The sequence below is a fragment of the Echiichthys vipera genome (assembly GCF_963691815.1).
Source record: "Echiichthys vipera genome assembly, chromosome: 8".
NCBI classification, from domain to species: domain Eukaryota; kingdom Metazoa; phylum Chordata; class Actinopteri; order Perciformes; family Trachinidae; genus Echiichthys; species Echiichthys vipera.
In genome coordinates this window covers 28,350,905-28,369,386 of record NC_139833.1, presented here as the reverse complement: position 1 = coordinate 28,369,386, position 18,482 = coordinate 28,350,905, and the positions used below count along the sequence as shown (strand labels likewise).

Genomic DNA, 18,482 nt, shown 5'->3' with positions numbered 1-18,482 from the left:
CTTAATAATTCCTTCAATTCAAATATTTTACACAAATGTCAAACAGGATGAAATGATGAAGTTATGACTGATGATGAAAGGTCTATGCTTTATTTACATTTATTGTTTCTATTTAAATAGGCATCTGGCCTTTTTTAAAAGGTGTAATGCCTCCAGTCCAATTACTCAGATAACAGATTATACTCTTTGTGTTTGTGTTCTTGATGTATGTGTTTTAAAAAAAAAAAAAAAGTATTATTATTTGTTGGACAGGACAGCTGAATGTTGATAGGAAATTGGGGAGAGAGATAGGGGGGTGACATGCATTAATGGGCCACAGGCTAGAAGTGAACCCAGGCCTCTGCAGCGAGGACTTAGCCTCTGTATTTGGGGCGCCTGCTCTACCAGACAAGGCTGCGGTGTATGTGTTCTCAATGGTCCTTTTTTTTTATGGTCATTTGAGTGATTATTGTACAATGATGTCTTCAATACAGCTTGTATGAGATTCCCAGCATTTCTCCATCCTCCTTCTCCCAACACTTCCGAAGCCTTTTGGATGAGGCAGAAGAAATGGACAGCATCCACGATGTGACCCTGCAGGCTGGTGATCGCACCTTCCCTGCTCATAAATACATCCTGTCCATGAGGTCTGAGTTCTTCCGGAAGCAGTTCATGTCTGAGCATTGCAGGGTTGATGATGAGCTTGACGGAGAAGTTCGGATGAGCGAAGATGCTGTGGGCTGTGATTTAATAATTTTGGATAAGATCCCACCGGACATGCTGGAATACACCCTGCATTTCATTTACACAGACTCCTGTGAGCTGCTGATCCACGGGGCTCGGCCTAGAGTCTCAGGGGCCACGACAAAACAAAGCCAGGTGAGGAGGAAAAGAAAAATAATCCCTAAAGTGTTCACTTAAACTCTAAGCAAAGGATTCGGGATATACTAGACTTTAATATGTTTAATTACTTGAGTTTTTTTTTTTTTTTATAAAATATTTGTATTAACATTGAAGAACTATGCCTCTGATTCAGCTGTGGTTATTTCATGAAGGCTGTGTTCCACTGTCTCTGTTGCCATGGCCAGGACTTTGAGCAGGAGAGGCTTATCAGCAGCCTGCAGGACTTGGGCCTGAGAGGTAGTTCAGCCCTTGAAGTTTACCGCTCCCTTCCCCCTTCAACCAAAGGAAATGGTGACAAGGCCAAGAGCAAGTGTGCCAAGCCTGGCAAGAAGGGGAAAGGAGGCAGAGGTGACAAGACCGGGGCCAACGAGGGAGGGGCCAACCCTGTGAAAACCTTACAGGGTGTTGCAAGAAAGCTGGGCCTGGGAAGCCTGTCTGCACGGTGAGAGACAGAGCACACTCCAAACCCAGGGGCAGAATTACATGTGGTGTCATTTCTTGTTAATCATGCTCTCTTTGTTCCTTGACAGACTGGATGGAGTCAAATATGAAAATGGAAAGATCAATGTTATAAACAAGAAAACTGGCAACAAACCCAAATTCTACCAAAAAAAATGGTGCGTATATATAAAAATGTGTAACGGCAAATGTGTATAAATCTTTGTTCTCAGTTCATTTTGGATTTCCAAAAGGTGTTATCAGCGGTGCAGAGCAAAATGCATTCTGACGCGATTGGAAAGACCTACTGTACAGTCAATCACAGCAATGAAATATGACCTACAACCAATCGCAGCATTGTAGCAGCTTGCTCCATGAATAACAACTTTTTCAAAACTAGCTAAACCATACACCATAATGCGTTATGTGAGAAGAAGGCAATACAGTAACATAATGAGTCATCTTTGACCAGCGCTGCCTATTTTGACTGTTTGATCTGAGTTTCATGAGCCTTAAACCCGTCTTAAACCCGCCCCATGTGAGATAAAGGGGTTGTGATTGGTCAGCTCAGGATCTGGTTGGCTGGAAATCTGTCTAAATGGGAGAGGGGTCAGACCTATCTACGAGAACAAGTGAAACCTGAGTTTGGCAGCTTTGTCTGGTTCCCAGGCTAGAAAATGTGACAATTTAAAGTGAAAATGAACATTTTCTGATCTATCGGTCTTTTTGTATCTGTACAGCTCCTATCTTTGTGATGTTACCCTGAAATCTGAAGACGGTAAAGAGTTTCCATGTCACAAAAGTGTCCTTTGTGCAAGACTAGGTGAGGTCATCCCATCAACAATGTACCCAAATACACAGTTGATTGCATTCATTCATACTGATGAATGCATTTTTAAAATGTCAATGTCAATACATCAGCATATGTGACAAGATGGAGAGTCCAAAATTATGATTGGGCTTTTTTTTTAAATAATAGCCTCCTGTGTGTTGAAGTAACTTTAAATGTGATGCTGCTACATGTGTCAGAAAGTGAGTCACACATTTTTTTTACCTTTGTGTCCACCAGAATACTTCAATAGTATGCTGGGAAACCCCTGGATTGAGGTATTCCATGTTTTCATTATTTCGTACTGCCTCTATTAATTAACCAGTTTTTTAACAGTCTAAATGCTTGCAAGCAATTTTCATGGACATAACCATACTGCTACTGACAATAGTATTGTCTCAGGCCACATCCTGCACTGCACTGGAAATGCCTACCAGCTCAGAGATTCTCCAGGTCATTCTTGAATATATTTACACGGATGAGTCTCCCACTATTAAAGGTAGCTACTCAAGTTTGATTTTGTTCTGAAGTTGAATAAACGGTAAAAAGGCACATACTAACAGGACTTATTGTTCTTTCTTTGCTCAACAGAGTCTTTGAATGTAGATTTTGTCTGCAACGTGCTAGTTGTGGCCGACCAGCTGCTAATCACACGACTTAAGGAGATGTGCGAGGTCGTCATCACCGAGAACTGTACGATGCTGTGTTTGTCCTTTCCTCTATCCTTCTAGCCAGCGTCATTTCCTTTGCCCCTAGCTTTTTCCTGCATCTCTTATCTTGAAATGCTGATTTATGTCATGAAAATTCCCATTTGATGGGTTTAAAGGTTGGAAGCTAAAAATAGTCATCATGCATTCTTGGGTGTTATCAGACTGCTGTGTTCTCTTTTAATTTCAGCATCTATAGTTTTATGTTGGATTTTTTAAGGGTTGTAACTACAATTGTGTTATTGTTAGACACAACTGCTTCTTTGAAATGACTTCCAGTGAACAAAGCTGCTTGCTTTGCTCTCCCCAGTGACTCTGAAGAATGGCACAGAGCTGCTGGAGTTTGCCACCATGTACAACGCAGAGCAGCTGAAACTCTCCTGTCTCCAGTTCATTGTGCTCAACATGGCTGCCCTGCTGGAGTCAAAGTGAGAATCATAAGAAATGACCACATTTGAATTAGTTCAATTTTAACTCCGTGTTCTACAATGAAACTCATTAAAAGTATTTATTTGAACTTCAAACAGTAGACATTGATCCGTTCAAGATTATCTCAAGTACAGTTCTATACAAAATTATAGCAGTGTGATTTATAAAAATGAGTAAAGCTCAAAATCCTTGTAAAAGCATGTGTTCTGATACACACAAATGATTTGTCAACACTGCATATTGTATTCCAAATCAAAACATGAAGAAAAATGTATTAAATGTGTTATTACTTTACAGAAAGTGAAGCTGCTGCTCACTTACTGCTGTGGTTGGGTTTGTTGTCTTGTTGAAACACCCATTTCAAGGGCATTTCCTCTTTGGCATAAAGCAACATGACCTCTGATTTTGATATATCCAAACTGATCCATGATCCCTGGTACAGTGTACTGTGGCTTGAATACTGTGTTTGTAGTGTGTGCGTGTAGACCCGAAAAGAACTATCTTGCATTCATCAGTTCACAAAATGTTGCGCCATTTCTCTTTAGGCTTTTCTCTTTAGTTTCTCATGTTGTCGGGCATATTTATCAAATAGCAGGGATCATGGATCAGTTTGGATTCATCAAAATACTTGAAGAAGTCATGTTGCTTTATGCCAAAGAGGAATTGCCCTTAAAATGGGTGTTTCAACAAGACAACAACCCCAAACACACCAGTAAGAGAGCAGCCCCTTGGTTCAAGATGAACAAGTTTATTGTTATGGAGGGGCCAGCCCAATCCCTGGACCTCAATCCAAAAGAGAACTTGTGGGGTGACATCAAAAATGCTGTTTCTGAGGCATAACCAAGAAATGCAGAGGAATTGTGGATTGTAGTCCAATGGTCCTGGGTTAGAATACCTGTTCACGGGCGCCAGAAGTTGATCAACTCCATGCAACACAGGTGTTCAGCAGTTAGCAGAAATAGAGGTTATACAACTAAATATTAGTTCAGTGATTCACAGGAAAGCTAAATATTCAAGCGTTTTTCAGTTAATGCAGTACATGTTTGAGTTTGTAAAGAAAATGCATGCTATTTTTTAACAGCATAATATTCCATTTTCTTCACTTTCTGTAAAGTTATAACAAATTTGATAAATCTTTTTTCATGTTTTGATTTGGAATACAATGTGCAGTGTTCCCAGTGCATTTGTGTGTATGGAAATAAAAGCTAACACTTGCCCCATCAGAGAGCTCTAAAAATATATTTTTTCACATGTGTGTCTGCCCGCCCCTTGTTTTTTTGTGTTGCCTTCAGAGCGCTGGAGATTCTGAGTGATGAAGTGCTTTTGGAGCTTTCTGCAGTCTACAGAAGGATGGTGAGTCACCTCCCCTCCACTTCTGGAAGTATTCCAATCGGCATAATCCTTTCAATTACGTCAATGTTTGCTTATTGTTTTTTAAGATGAAATAGCAACTAAATGCAATGGTGTGAAACGGCTTCTTTGAAGTCAGAGAACGAAATCTAATGCTGCAGTAGTAACCATCAGATTGTAAGAGAGCTTTCTAGACTTTCTAGACTGTATTTATAGTGTCAAATCATAACAGAAGTTATCATAGGGCATTTTTCCTGTTTTTTTGGTGATATACAAACATCTTAATCGTAAGGTAATAATAAATTATAAGGTCCACCTGAGTAAAACTTTTATCGTGATCCGTGATTAAAAATGAGTATTGTCCCATCTTTATAGCTGAATGCAGCAATACTTTAATCCTTGTTGAATTGTTTTGACCATGTAATAATACACTGGTCAGATCAAAGTTAGGACAAATTTTAAGTACTTGATTTATTCTGAAATAATGTTATTTTTTTATTGTTTAGAATTTGATAGAATATCAGCTGTGGCTATACCACTGCTGAACTAGCATGTTTTTTTTTTTTTTTTAATAACCAAGGCACTTCAACAAAATCCTTTTTTTGTGAAAAAAGCAGTGAGCAAAACTAGAGAACAGTTTCAGATCCCTCCCAGTTATTGGTGTTAATCTGCACCTGGGGACAGTTTATTTAATTGTTGGACACACCCTATTTATCTGCAGCTCTCCTGGTTACTTTGCAAGATGGGAAGCTGCTCTAAGGAGACTGAAACCCTGAGACAGCAGGTTGTCCAGATGAAGGCCAAAGGGATGACCCTCTCAGCCATCAGAGAGAGGTTTGGGCGTTCAGTCTGTGAATATTGAAAATTTAAAAGGACACAGATTTTATTTAAGTCCCTCCAAAAAGTCTGGTCGTCCACGTAAAACAAGTGCACGAGAGAACAGGATTATGTGAAGACTCTCAATGGGGAATCAGTTCAACACTGCAGCTGGAGTTGGTCTCCAGTTCAGTTCTGAACAGAACAAGAATCTGTCTCTGCACAAAGTGTCTCATCGTTTAAGACTTTTGGGACTGAAAGCCCACTCTGCAGTGACCAAACCTCATCAGCAGAAATAATAAAAAGGCTAGACTTGCCTTTGCGGAGGAGCATGTTGTGTGAACAGAGGAGAACTGTTCCAGAGTGACTTCAGTGATGAGATGACGTTCAGGTTATTTATGTCTGATCGGAAACATTTTGTTGGACGTAGGACTGGGGAAAGACTGAACCCAAAGTGTGTAAAGAAGTCAGTTAAATTAAAGTGTCATGGTTTGGGGGATGTTTTCTGCGGCAGGAGTTGGGCCTCTTGTACAGCTACATGGCAGGGTGAATGCAAATGTTTATGTGAACCTCCCTCAGCAACAAGCAATACCTTCACTGCAACTGTCTCCAATCAGCTGCAATTTTCATGCAGGACAATGTCCCCTGTCACACTGCACCAGAGTTTCAGAAACCAGAGTCCAGATCTTAACCCCATAGAGAATCTCTGGAAATCCTTTCTGTGTGAAGCAGTGTCTAAGAAACCCACTCCAGTTAGTGAACTGGGGAAGAGACTGAGTCAGAATGGACCAAGATCAAACCAGAGCAGTGTGAGAAACTAGTGATGTCCTGTGGGTGCAGATGTGCTGAAGTCATTCAAAGCTGTGGCCTCTACACTTCCTGTTCATTTTTGAATCCTAGAGAAGAAAACATTGTTGAAATCTTCTCTTCTGACACAATGGTCACTGTTCTCTCATTTTGATCACTGTTTTTTTCAGTACCTCGGTTATTTAAAAAAAAACATGCTAGTACAGCAGTGGTTTAGACACAGCTGATATTCTATCAAATTCTGATCAGTAAAATAACAATATTTCAGAATAAATCAATTATATATAATTTATCCTAACTTTGATCTTGAGTGTATGTGCTGCATTATAAAATATTTTCAAATGTATTATGGCTGATAATTTCAGTGTGTGAACTTTTTTTTCTGTTTGCACAGTTGATTAGACTTGAGTTTTTTACTCTGCTATATCTTTTCTTAGCAATTTATATTGGTGGTAAAGCAATGCTCTGGGTGTCTAGTACAGTCCCTTTTGATGTACATTTGTATAGAGTCAGATTGTGTTATTTCCATTTCAGATCCCAGCCATGCAGAAGAGGGTTATCACTCCATATCCTGACGCCCCAGATCTCAGTGTGTATGGGGATGAGGATTTGGACTCAGCATTCAGCTCCAAACCAGCAGCAGAACTGGATCACTCCTGCAGGTAAACAAACACAAATATTCACTATCTCCATGTTAAAAAATTTAAAAAACAAGAGTGTTTATTTCCAAATCACAAAAAAAAACCCATGTCCTTTTTTTTTTTTTTTTAACGTGGGTATAGACCAAAAAATAATTCAGTCCTTAGAATCCTCTTTAAACATCTTAAATGTTGAGCCCCAAATAGATGTCTGCTAATGATACTACCACATTATCCCCCCTCAGGGAAATCCTGCTAAAGAAGGCCAAGATAAAGGCTAAAAAGAAACCAAGGCGGCGCTCCGACAGCTCAGGAGGCTACACTCTCTCTGATATCATCCACAGCCCCCCTGCTGCAGGTATACAGTACACAATGGAACACACATGGAGGATATATTGTTTCGAAATATGTTTTTTCATCCAATACCATCATTACACGCTTCAATTTTTTTTTCATCACATCAGCTCCTCCTTAGATGATATGTAATAACTTCACTGATACACTGTCTTTCCCCTCAGTGGTTTCTCCGTGCCTGGTAAAGTCAGGTAGGGCCTACTCAGCAGAGTCCCTGCAGGAGCTGCTCACGTCCGACTCAGAGGGCAGCTACGTGGGGGTGGGCAGTCCCCGAGACATGCAGTCACCCGTCTCTCACGACAGAGCCGAGGTTAATGTCTGACCACCACAACAATCACATGCAGTCTTTTTGTTGCATACTTAAGATAACAGATGATGTGGGTTTTTTGGTTGTCTCTGTCCAAGTTGAAGGTTGCTGCCTACTGTGCGTGCATTATAAAAGTATTACACAAATACTTCAAATGATCAGATTAGCATTGTATGATCAAGTTGGATAATTAAATGAATGTAGCTACCATACATGGAGTTGTAGAATACAATGCTCAATACAATAAAAAGATCCGACAGATAAAATAGTAATTTATCATCTGCAGGATGAGAAGGCTTTCAGCCAGAGGCTAAAGACCCCACCCAACATCCCGACATCCATGGGGGACTGCCCCCCGAACCCTCCCAACTCTGCTCCACAAACCATCCCTAAGGTCCATCCCTGGTAAGATCCTTTACTTTAAAACATCTTTTTTTTTAATCCTAACACTCTTCTCAGTTTTTATCTCATCCTAAAATACTGTGGATAGAACGTTCACAAGGAGGGCAATGTTAGTTTTACTTTTTTTCTTTATTTTTGAAAATAAGGTTAGAGATTTGAAGATAGAAGGTACCCTACTTAAACATCAGACCTTATATCCTCCCACTTCCTATTGAGGAGGAGGTTTTCAGAAAGAAAGTATGACATCTGAGCTGTGTGTTTGAGGTAGTATATGTGACTGTGTTGTTACAATCTGCAGTCCTGCTCGTCCACCTCCAGTCTTGGATCTGAGAACCATCATGGACATGGAGGCCAACTCTTTGCACACCCTCGGAGCAACTCCTAAAAGCCCTGGAAGGTATGAAACGTCTAATGACATTATCTAAAAACATAAAGTTAAGTACAGTTGAACTATTGCTTTATTTATAAAATGTGATGCTTCATTTTGTCCTGCTGCCCAGTCTGAAGGAAAGCGATACTGCCACTCGAGTGAACATTATTTCTTGACTATTATTCACTTCAGCTAACAGTACATATTTTTCCTCCTGCCTGCAGTGTCAGCACCAGCATAAAGCACTCCCCTCTCCCCTCTAAACTGTCCCAGAAGCAGAGGAAGATGCTAGCTATGGCCAATAAGGAGGCTAGTGTGGAGTCCACTGCATCCAAACCAACCCCCACAGTAACCCCATCCAAAAGCAGTGGGAAGGCCTGGTGAGTAAGGCCAAATATGAGGACCACTTTCAATACTCACAACTGTCAAGAAATAACTTTCTGGTTCCTGTTGATTACTTTATAGCCGTCACTGGTGGGACAGTTTCAAAGCAGATACAGTCAGTATTTTTATGTTAACAACGGATGAAATGACACGTGTTTGTAAAATGAGTAGCTTGGAATGACCAAGCCACTGCTGCAGTTCCCCTCATGTGTCCTAAAAGCACGCAAACGCATCAGATTGACTCTCTCTGTCCACACTTCTACATAAAATGTGTGGAACAAGCTGTAAAATACGCACCTGAAAAACTGCTGGCCAGTGCACCAGCCGGCTCCTAATATCTTTAACAAGGATTCAATGCCGTAACTTCACATAGGCTGCTGTCTTAACAAAGCTACACACACACACACACACACACACACACACACACACACACACACACACGCAGTGACACTCATTTCCTCTGAGCCTCTTCTGGCTGTACTTAATCTGGCCGTTTATCTACACCAACACCGGTTTTGTAGTAAAATGAGGAGTTGTCATTGAGAAAATGCATCATTTTAACTTCATGAATGGGCTGTTCTTCACCATTGTGGCGCTTCCAATGCCCGCGACTGGAATAAATAAAAACGGGCATCTGACAAAAGCACAGCTCAAAACGACATGCCGTATCGCACTTTGCAACACAGCGTTGCTGGCAGCCAGTTGAGACATTCCAGTAGAAAACAATGTTTTGAAAGTGGTTGTATTGCACATGCTGTTAGGACATGGTGTCAGGTCTACGCAGGGTCTTAGCGTCTTTCAGCTGATTGTTTCCGTCACCCACTGTACACTACCTGTCAAGCATCAAATGTCAGACTGACAAAGTTAGCTACTAGCTGGTGAATTTAGTGGATTAGCATTTAGTTGCTAAAGAGACAGATACTTCACTGAAGAGCTTGTGGAGACCAGGACTGATCTAAAAGAAGAGTCATTATTGGACATTTGTTCATCATATGGCTGGAAACCCGACTCCAAATTAATGCTAATGTTGCTCTGTCAGCTGAATGTGTAAACAGGCAACTGTTTGCTAACATGTTCACCAAACAAAACTTAAGGAATCATGACGAGAGAACACACTAATGGTACAGTCACACATGAATCAAGTACCTACAAGTTGAAAGCAGATAGATGCTAAACTGAGAATAGTCATGTCATTGTTTTTATTTTGAGGTTATTGTAGCCTTAATGTGAAGTCAAATCAGTCCATACATAATGTTTATATTGATGCCAAAGTTTATCATGCACCAAGTCGTCATTGTGTGGTCCGATTCTTTCATTGTGGATAGAAAAATCTGCAAATCTACTCTACAGAGTCATAAAACAAGATCCCCTCTGCAGGAAACACAAACTAAGTTCTGGCTACAAAATTATGGTTTCAACTGACAGTAAAACCTCACCTTAACATTGTAAATTTGGACAGTTTTTCCAGGTGGAGATGCTTATGGAAGATTTTTCACATTTAAAATAACCTAAGGTGTTTCAGCGATTCAGTGCTGAAAAATTAGGAAGAAAAACAGAATAAATTACTAACACATCAGCATCAAAAGTGTAGCCATCTTTGACTTTTAATGTGCTCATTTGTTTGTTTTTTTATCTACAGGGCAACAGCAGTCCAGTCCCCACCCTCCTCATGCTCATTTCGAGCGCTGCTGGAGGAGGAGGAGGAGAACCGCTTGATCAGAGTGGGACAAACAGCAGCCAACAGGGGCCAGAGTGACCAGGTGTCTCCTGTCACCGCTGCTCCTGCAACCAGGAGGGTCACGTTCAAATGTGTCGAAAGCAGCGAACCGGAGCGACCCACCGGGTGAGCATCTACAGATAACACAGTATAGAGGTTGCTGCCAAAACAAGGTTGACTTTCTAGTGTTCTGTACTGCTGTTTTCCACTTGATGGCACTGTTGAAGTGTCTTCATAAAAGTTCTTGTTCGGGTTTCTTTAAATCAGCACACACACACACACACACACACACACACACACACACACACACACACACACACACACACACACACACACACACACACACACACACACACACACACACACACACACACACACACACACACACACACACACACACACTCACACTCACACACTATAGAGGATACCACATTAATTTCAGATAATTCCCTAGTACTTAAATACTAACTAACCTCATTACAATATCTAATCCAAACCTTAATTTAAAAACTTAAATTAAATTCGTCCTAATTCTTTTCTCTTCTCTCATCAGATTGAGAAAACTTTTTTATTTTTTATTTTGTTGGGCCACTTAGGCATTCAAAATAGATCTTACACAGACACCCACTTGCTTTGAGATTAAGTAATGAATGGGGAAGTAACAATAAGTGTTTTTCTGAAATGGATTCTCCAGGAAAGGCAAAAAGGATTATGTTGTGAGTCTTAACTGGACGACTTGTTGAATGTATGTGCTGACTGACAGGATCTCCTCTAGTTAAAGAACTTGAGAGATGCATGACACTCTCGTTAGACTGAGGTGAACATTTCCAAATGACCCAGTACAGCTGGGGTGACCTGCCAACAGACACTGAGTGACCCTGACCTTTACAACATCTCTGGACAGCTGGACAAACACAGCACACACAGCAGTGTGAGCTCCAGTCTGTAAATATGCATTTCTACTTGAATTACATACAACGATTGTCCATGAAGGCAGATGATCTATTTCCATCCATCCATTCATCATCAACCGCTTGTCACTGACGGGATCGCAGGGGGCTGGAGCTGATCCCAGCTGACAGCCATTCACACACATTCACACTTACGTAAACTTTTCAGTCATTTCAGGTCTTAAAATTGAACCTTGTCTCGCAAGCTTTTTGTAAGTGTCTCTTTCTATGTGATATACTTGCTTTGCTGTATCTCTGCAGCTTGAAGCGTGGGTAATCTTTAGAGCAGACTTCTAGATATTAAACAGCTGTGTGAGTCACTCTAGTGAAGCCAGTGATGGTAATCAGTGTTGATAAGGGCAGCCCTCATGTCACAACAGATCATACATAACAGGGAGCAGGTTTCAGGTTCGTCTTGATATTTGGATGAGCAGAGAGACGGACGAGTTCAAGGCTCAGGAAGCAGCAGCCTCGCATTGTCTCTGGGACCCTTTTTTTTAATATCCCAAGTCAGAATTAATAGAGATCCCTTTTATAATCTTTTTTTCTCTCCTTATGTCTTCTATGAATATTTACATTTTAACACTTTCCATATAGCTTTAACATACATCATAGTGAGTGATTAGGAATACTTTTGGCCACATTTATAACAAGCTGTTAACGCAGTGTGTCTCCTACACTCACATAGCAACTATGAAATCAGAAACCAGTTTAAGCGCACACAAATCAGATTGCAGGAAGCTCATGTCATTCTTTTTCTTCCCTACGTGACATGCCATTTGACATGTCATGTAGAGACGAAGAATATACGTAGATATTCAGACAGGAAATAAAAGGTAAAAAGTAAAGGCAGATTTATAAAACACAAGCGCATGTAAAAGGTAGCTTCAAAGAGCAACATCTGAACTTTTAAAGGACATTGAACTTTGAGAGGTTGAATACAATTGTACTTTTACTACTGTAAAGATAAAAAAGCGATAAACACAACATTAGAAGGCAGCAGAAAAGTGTGACTCAGTAAAGGAAAGAAGCTTCTCCAATCTGTTGAAACTCTGCAACAGGAGGAGAATCTAGAGGTCTTTCTGTTTCGTATTGCACATGCAGTTCAGCAGTATATTTTGAGGCTAAGCCATTTAGTGACTGATGTATAAGCAGTAACAAGAAGTTGGGGGTTAAACCCAACTATTGCAGTAGCTTAACTTTTCCACATCAGCATACATTGGGTCCCTCATTTTGTAGCTTTTTTTAATTTCTAATACCAATGGATCCAATGACTATGTGAAATATGAAAGGGGTCTTTGTAGAGAAGAATCCACACAATAATTATCACCTAACTCTGCAGTTTCCCTTGAATCTGTGCTAATTCTTTCAGATGATTGTTTTGATTTTCCAGTTGCAACTTTTGTTGAACAGTTTGTTAGCAACTAACCGTACTTACTATCTCAGGTGACCAGAACCCAACACAAGATGAATGCTTATCTGCTGGATGTGTAAATAGGCGGCTGTTTGCTAACATATTCACCACATACATTTTAAAGTTGATTATATGTTCACAGCTTATTTCATTTCATTCATTTCATTTAGCTGACGCTTTTATCAAAAGCGACTTCCATTCACACCTGTGCACAGCACAGGGAGCAATATGGGGGTCAGGGTCTTGCCCAAGGGCACTTCGGCTTGTGGGGGACCAGAGGAGCCAGGCATCGAACAACTGATCTTTGGTATTGGGAACACCCACTCTAGCCCCTGAGCCACAGCTGCCCCAACATGTTCTGACACACCAAGTTATTAATCTGGTCAAATAACTAAATCCCTTTTTTTTCCAACAGGATGGAAGTTGATGGGTGTAAATCATAGTATTATCTGCATAATTATGTTAGGAAATACTGTTTTTTGTAAATAATATGGCCTATATGACTAGCAGCTTACAGACATCAAATGGAACAGGACCTATATTTTATCCCTGTGGAACCCCAAAAGAGATCTTGTATTCTTTAGACCTGAACTAAGGTTAGGCGACCGGCCACCGTCAGCCTCACACCCTCACACCCTTCATGCTAGGAGATGTGGTCGGGGTGTTGTTTGTGATAAATAAATGTATAAACTCTCAAGGAAGAATATATTCTGATTTGGTCAAAATACATCCTTAATTCCTGCCGACTAAGATCTCCATAACGCAGCAGTAGCTCCTTCTGAGGCAGACCATTAAATAGACAAAATAAAACGGTACAGCCCAAAGAAATCTCCAAAAAAACAACTAGCTTGTACTCAGTATATTCGTCCAGTCTCCTAACCCTAACCAGAACTGCCCAATAGAGACCAAAGTATTTCTGTTCTCCACCTATGATTTTAAACCAGTTTAGATTACCCAGTCTACCCAGTAATATACTGTAGTGTGACCCACTGTATCAAATGCATCACTGAGGTCCAGAAGAAGAATAAGAGTCTTGCATGCATCTGTGCTTATGCAAAGATCATTCAAAACTTTAATAAGAGCTGTCTCAGTACCAGGGGCAGCTTTCAAGGAGGGGAAGCTCATTTTTCCGGCCTACATCATAAATGTATTTCTTTATTTATATGTAAATTCTACCCTTCGTTCCTTTTCAAGAAAATGATCTGTGACCTTGTCGTACCAACTAGGCCTCTTTTCCAGGGACTTGGCCAGTGTCCTCTCAATGGCAGCATAGCTAGGCTGCTTAAACGGCTTGGCCAGCTGGAGCTGCTGCGCCAGGCTACTTCAAGATCTCTGATTCGCTTATTTAGCTGTCAATCAAAAAAGGGTTCCGCCTCAGACAGCTTATCCAATCATCATGCAGAAGCGGAGCGTCCGGGCCAGCCTACCCATAGACCAGAGCGTCGTCATGGGCGGGACAAAGCCAGCATTTATCCAATAAGTGTCTAGTTTGGCTGCAGTTGAACAACCCGCTCTACGCTTCCCCATTGAAGTCAGTAGAAGCTGAGCGTCCGACTGTGTAAAGCCATGTGGTGCTGTGGATGAATAAGAAGGAAGTTGCTCCGGTTACCTGTGATAAGTAGCTGATTCTGAACAAAAGATGAAGGCTTTCTAGTGCCTATTTAGTCTATTTATATTTCACCACTTTTTTTTGGTGACATTTTAGGGGAAGCTGAGCTTCTCTTGCAGTCTTAGAGCAATCGCCACTCCTGACTTTATGATGCACATGTGTTTTACCTTCAGTCCTGTAACAGTCAAGAAGAACTGTGTGAAAGCCAGGTGGCCGTTCACACACAGGAGCTTGTCAGTAGTAGTTGACTCAACCTTTGTCCACTCTTGGTGCTTTCACCATCACAGCAACAGGCTCTGATACCCATCCTCTCTCTCTCTCTCTCTCCTCTCTCTCTCTCTCTCTCTCTCTCTCTCTCTCTCTCCCTCTCTCTCTCTCTCTCTCTCTCTCTCTCTCTCTCTCTCTCTCTCTCTCTCTCTCTCTCTCTCTCTCTCTCTCTCTCTCTCTCTCTCTCTCTCTCTCTCCTCTCTCTCTCTCTCTCTCTCTCTCTCTCTCTCTCTCTCTCTCTCTCTCTCTCTCTCTCTCTCTCTCTCTCTCTCTCTCTCTCTCTCTCTCTCTCTCTTCCCCCTTAGGCCATGGGTGCTAGGAGCAGTGGGCAGCCCTCCATCTCCTCCCTGGTGACCTTTGCCTCCATCGTGAGGAGGAGAAGGAGCAGGAAGCTGCACTGATCCGCAGCCGGGAGAAGCCGCTGGCGCTCATCCAGGTACCACGTCTTGTCTGTGCGCGTTAGTGCTCGCACTCTCATCCCACACATGCAGTACTGACTCCTGGCATGACTGAATGTGTAGCTCGTGTGTGCAGCATCCAAGTGGAAAACATAATGGGGGTGATTCAGGGTTGTTTTGCCACAGCATGCATGTCCTTTCTATCCCTATCTGGCAGGCATGTATCTAATGAACACCACGCTCTGTTCAGTGCTGGTTAGAAGTGAGGTGCCTCTCTGTACTACTCAAGCTGCTGCCAGGCTTCTGTCAGCACCTTCCACCAAACCCTTTTTCCCCCTCTTGGCTTTTCTGGTGGCCATTACGTAAAATAGTCTTATTATCATTAAGCTCCCAGTGTCAGCATTTTCTCTTTAACCCTCAAGTGAAGTGTGGTTTTGCTGCCCACAATATCCCCAGCTCTAAATCCTTTTCTTGTCTTTTTCTGCCCCTGTAGATTGAAGAGCGGGCAATCCAAGACCTCTTGTTCCATTATAAAGCGCGTGACAACCCCGAGGAGCTGATAGCGGTGGAGAGGTCTTCGAGAGGTCCAATGGCAGTCCCAACCTGGAACAAACACTGATGTTTAACAGCCCAGCCGCTACAGAGCATCAAAGTGAGAACATCCCCTGCAGTTGTCACTCTGTATTGTTGGAAGCGTCCCTACTGCAGCTTCCCGAAACATCCACCAGTCCAAGTTGAGATGTGCCTCAGACACCAGCCCAGTGTGGGGTGGGTTTGATGCAGATTTATGCCTATCGCTGCAGTATTACTTTATTTTATTGCTGCTTAACATTTTGTTTGTATGAGTGAGAGAGAATGAGTGTTTTTTTCATAACTGAATGTGGTTCTGAAGAGACATTTGGGGCCTGGGATTAATCAAGCTTGTTTTCGTTCTTTTAGTGGAATTGTCTTTACTTGGCACACCAATGACACATAGTCAACAACTTTCCCAAATAAATATGTGAAGTTACAGTTGCCAAAGAAATGAAAAGAAATGGAGATGTTCAAGCCACAAAAAAGGGTCCAAAGTGCATCACCCCGAGGGCTTGTGGGTGTTAAATCAGTGGAAGCTCTCAGTGGGATTAAGAAAGTGAGAGTGCCAGTGTGGCAGAGCATGATTTATGCTTTAGAGATAAAGGGAGCTGTTTACCAAGGCAATAAGTTTAGCTTCTTTCTTTGTCCCTTTTGTCTTCTTGTTTTTCAGCTGAGTTGCAGTGAAACTGCTTGCTGGACTCTGTAAACACATGCATTTTAAATAAGAATGAAATAGGTTTTTCATATTTGCAATACATTATGTGATGCAGGTATAGTAAATGGTGACTGTTTGAAACTGTCTTTCTCGCCTTTGAAGTTGTCACTAGTGTGTTTTAGAGAAGGTTGTGTGCCTTTATCAAATAATCAATACAGATCCAGAAGCTAAAAAAAAAACATGGTTCTCTCTCACTATTAAGTTATTTTACCCTAAGGCTTTTCTTCTGGAGCCAGTGTAAGCTCTGTAGGTACCTCACATCAGGACCATGTAATCTCATTTTCCCATGCTATTTGCTTGTGTGAGACATGAGGATGTGAAAAGAAAATGGCATGTAATAAAATAACTCACATCACAATGATCCTGTCTCTGTTTCAGTTTAGATTGCAGTGCACGGAATGAAAGGAGAGAGATTACGTTTTATCATTTATTTCCTTGTCTTTTCCTGTCTTAATATAGAATCTCGGTCCTTGACTGAAAAATGTGGCTCTCATTGCATCTAATAAAGAGTTAATCTGCCCCTCTCCTGACACTTTAGCTGCCCTGCATGAGCAAAGGACTATTATCAAGTGTCAGCCTGTGATTAACTGCGATGACCCTGATCTGAACAGCCAGTGTGGAGATTTAAGGCTTTTATTGGCTGTAATTATACGTAGAGCATCACATCTGAAGTCAGAGAGACAGCTTGTGGGGGGGAATATTAAATACACATTAGGATCTATTAGTCAGTGCAGAGACGGCTCATGAATCAAAGCCTTAGAGAAAACGTCTGCTGCTTTACATCCCTCCACAATGAGCTGGGCTGATACTACAGTGTGGAATTTTTCAAAAGGGCTGCTCACCCTGAGCACATGTGCTCTGAATAAAAATGTAATGTTTTTGCAGGAGGTGGAGTTCAACACTACATTTTCTTTCTTTCTCTTTTTTTTTTAATTAGACCTTAAAGACTGAACAAGCCTCCTACATAATGTACTTGAACATGGACACGCTCCATGAGTGCATTTACATATGCAATAGTTCTGAACTTATTTTTGACATGAGCTTTACATGGAACATTAAATGAAAACCCTTTTCAGGTTTTTGTATGTTAGAATGCTATCCCTTCATCAGCGCCGGCTGTCATGTTCCAACTGTGTTCATTTCAACAGATTTTAAACCAAATATTATTCATCTGTTCATGATATAAAAGTGTTAAATACAATATTTTATCATTACAAACTGCTTATTGCATTTACTGATCTGACATTGGGTTATTGCAAGTACAGGGCAGATAAGATCACACATTCATGTTTCTCTCACGATGTGTGTTGTCACTTTCATCAACTTCCTCTCATCTTTATCTCGACCAGGACTCCAACTTATACCTACTTCCTATGTAAGGGAAAAAAATATGCTGCAGGCATGTATATGTATAAATATATATCCGTATAACCGCTCTAAATTACAAAACAAAATCAGTAGGTTTGAACTTGCTAGCCCACAGCTGTTTAACATGATGAACCACAGAAACTGATTCACAAATGGTAGTAAAAAACTGAAACTGAACAATTCTAGTTGCTATCAAATTGTAAGCCTAATATTTCCCTTTCGGTTGTCCCTGGGAATACTAGAATGGAAGTTGGAGAACTACTTAAGAGTCATTTTCCATCATTAGACTCTAACAGATGACACTGATAAATCAGTGTGGGTTTGGTTCGCTTTAATCTGGCACTATTCAGTCAGAGCAGGTTGGGAATGTAGGAGGTACTCTGTGGAGTGTAGAACGTAGATTTTTCTCCATAAACAAATTCATCATGAGGTTATCCTCAGTGTCTGGACGGTGGCTCTATGACTTTCCCATCTGCCTGGCAGGGAGGCTCTATGGCCACAGCTCCTGTCCTACACCATCTCTCCACAGGAAGAGCACCTTCCCCGAAATATGCGTCACGGCTCTGTTATGCCCTTCTCTCCTGCTCACAGAAATTACTAACGGGGGTACTTGTTCGCCAAGGTTCTGCAGCAGATTTAAAACAAAAAAGTAATTACAATTTGTTATAATTTATGAGATTTTCATCTAGTTCATTGTCTGTTTTGTTCCCATCTATCAAAGAGTGAGTTCAAGCAATGGTGATTGATCATATGACCCA

General features: G+C 41.2%; 1 protein-coding gene across 1 annotated transcript in view; it reads left to right on the top strand.

Annotated features, from left to right (window-relative positions):
* The window catches only part of ibtk (inhibitor of Bruton agammaglobulinemia tyrosine kinase), a 31,971-nt gene extending 15,268 nt beyond the window's left edge, over positions 1-16,703 (top strand). The window contains 20 exon segments of the mRNA XM_083917559.1: positions 474-858; positions 1,068-1,324; positions 1,413-1,499; positions 2,061-2,143; positions 2,390-2,427; positions 2,552-2,648; positions 2,741-2,842; positions 3,167-3,284; positions 4,578-4,638; positions 6,793-6,920; positions 7,142-7,254; positions 7,415-7,560; positions 7,844-7,962; positions 8,258-8,356; positions 8,554-8,709; positions 10,353-10,556; positions 14,976-15,007; positions 15,010-15,036; positions 15,039-15,106; positions 15,562-16,703. Coding sequence (XP_083773685.1) covers positions 474-858; positions 1,068-1,324; positions 1,413-1,499; positions 2,061-2,143; positions 2,390-2,427; positions 2,552-2,648; positions 2,741-2,842; positions 3,167-3,284; positions 4,578-4,638; positions 6,793-6,920; positions 7,142-7,254; positions 7,415-7,560; positions 7,844-7,962; positions 8,258-8,356; positions 8,554-8,709; positions 10,353-10,556; positions 14,976-15,007; positions 15,010-15,036; positions 15,039-15,106; positions 15,562-15,687 — 2,446 coding nt within the window. The 3' untranslated portion in view covers positions 15,688-16,703.
* Positions 16,704-18,482: the final 1,779 nt, after the last annotated feature.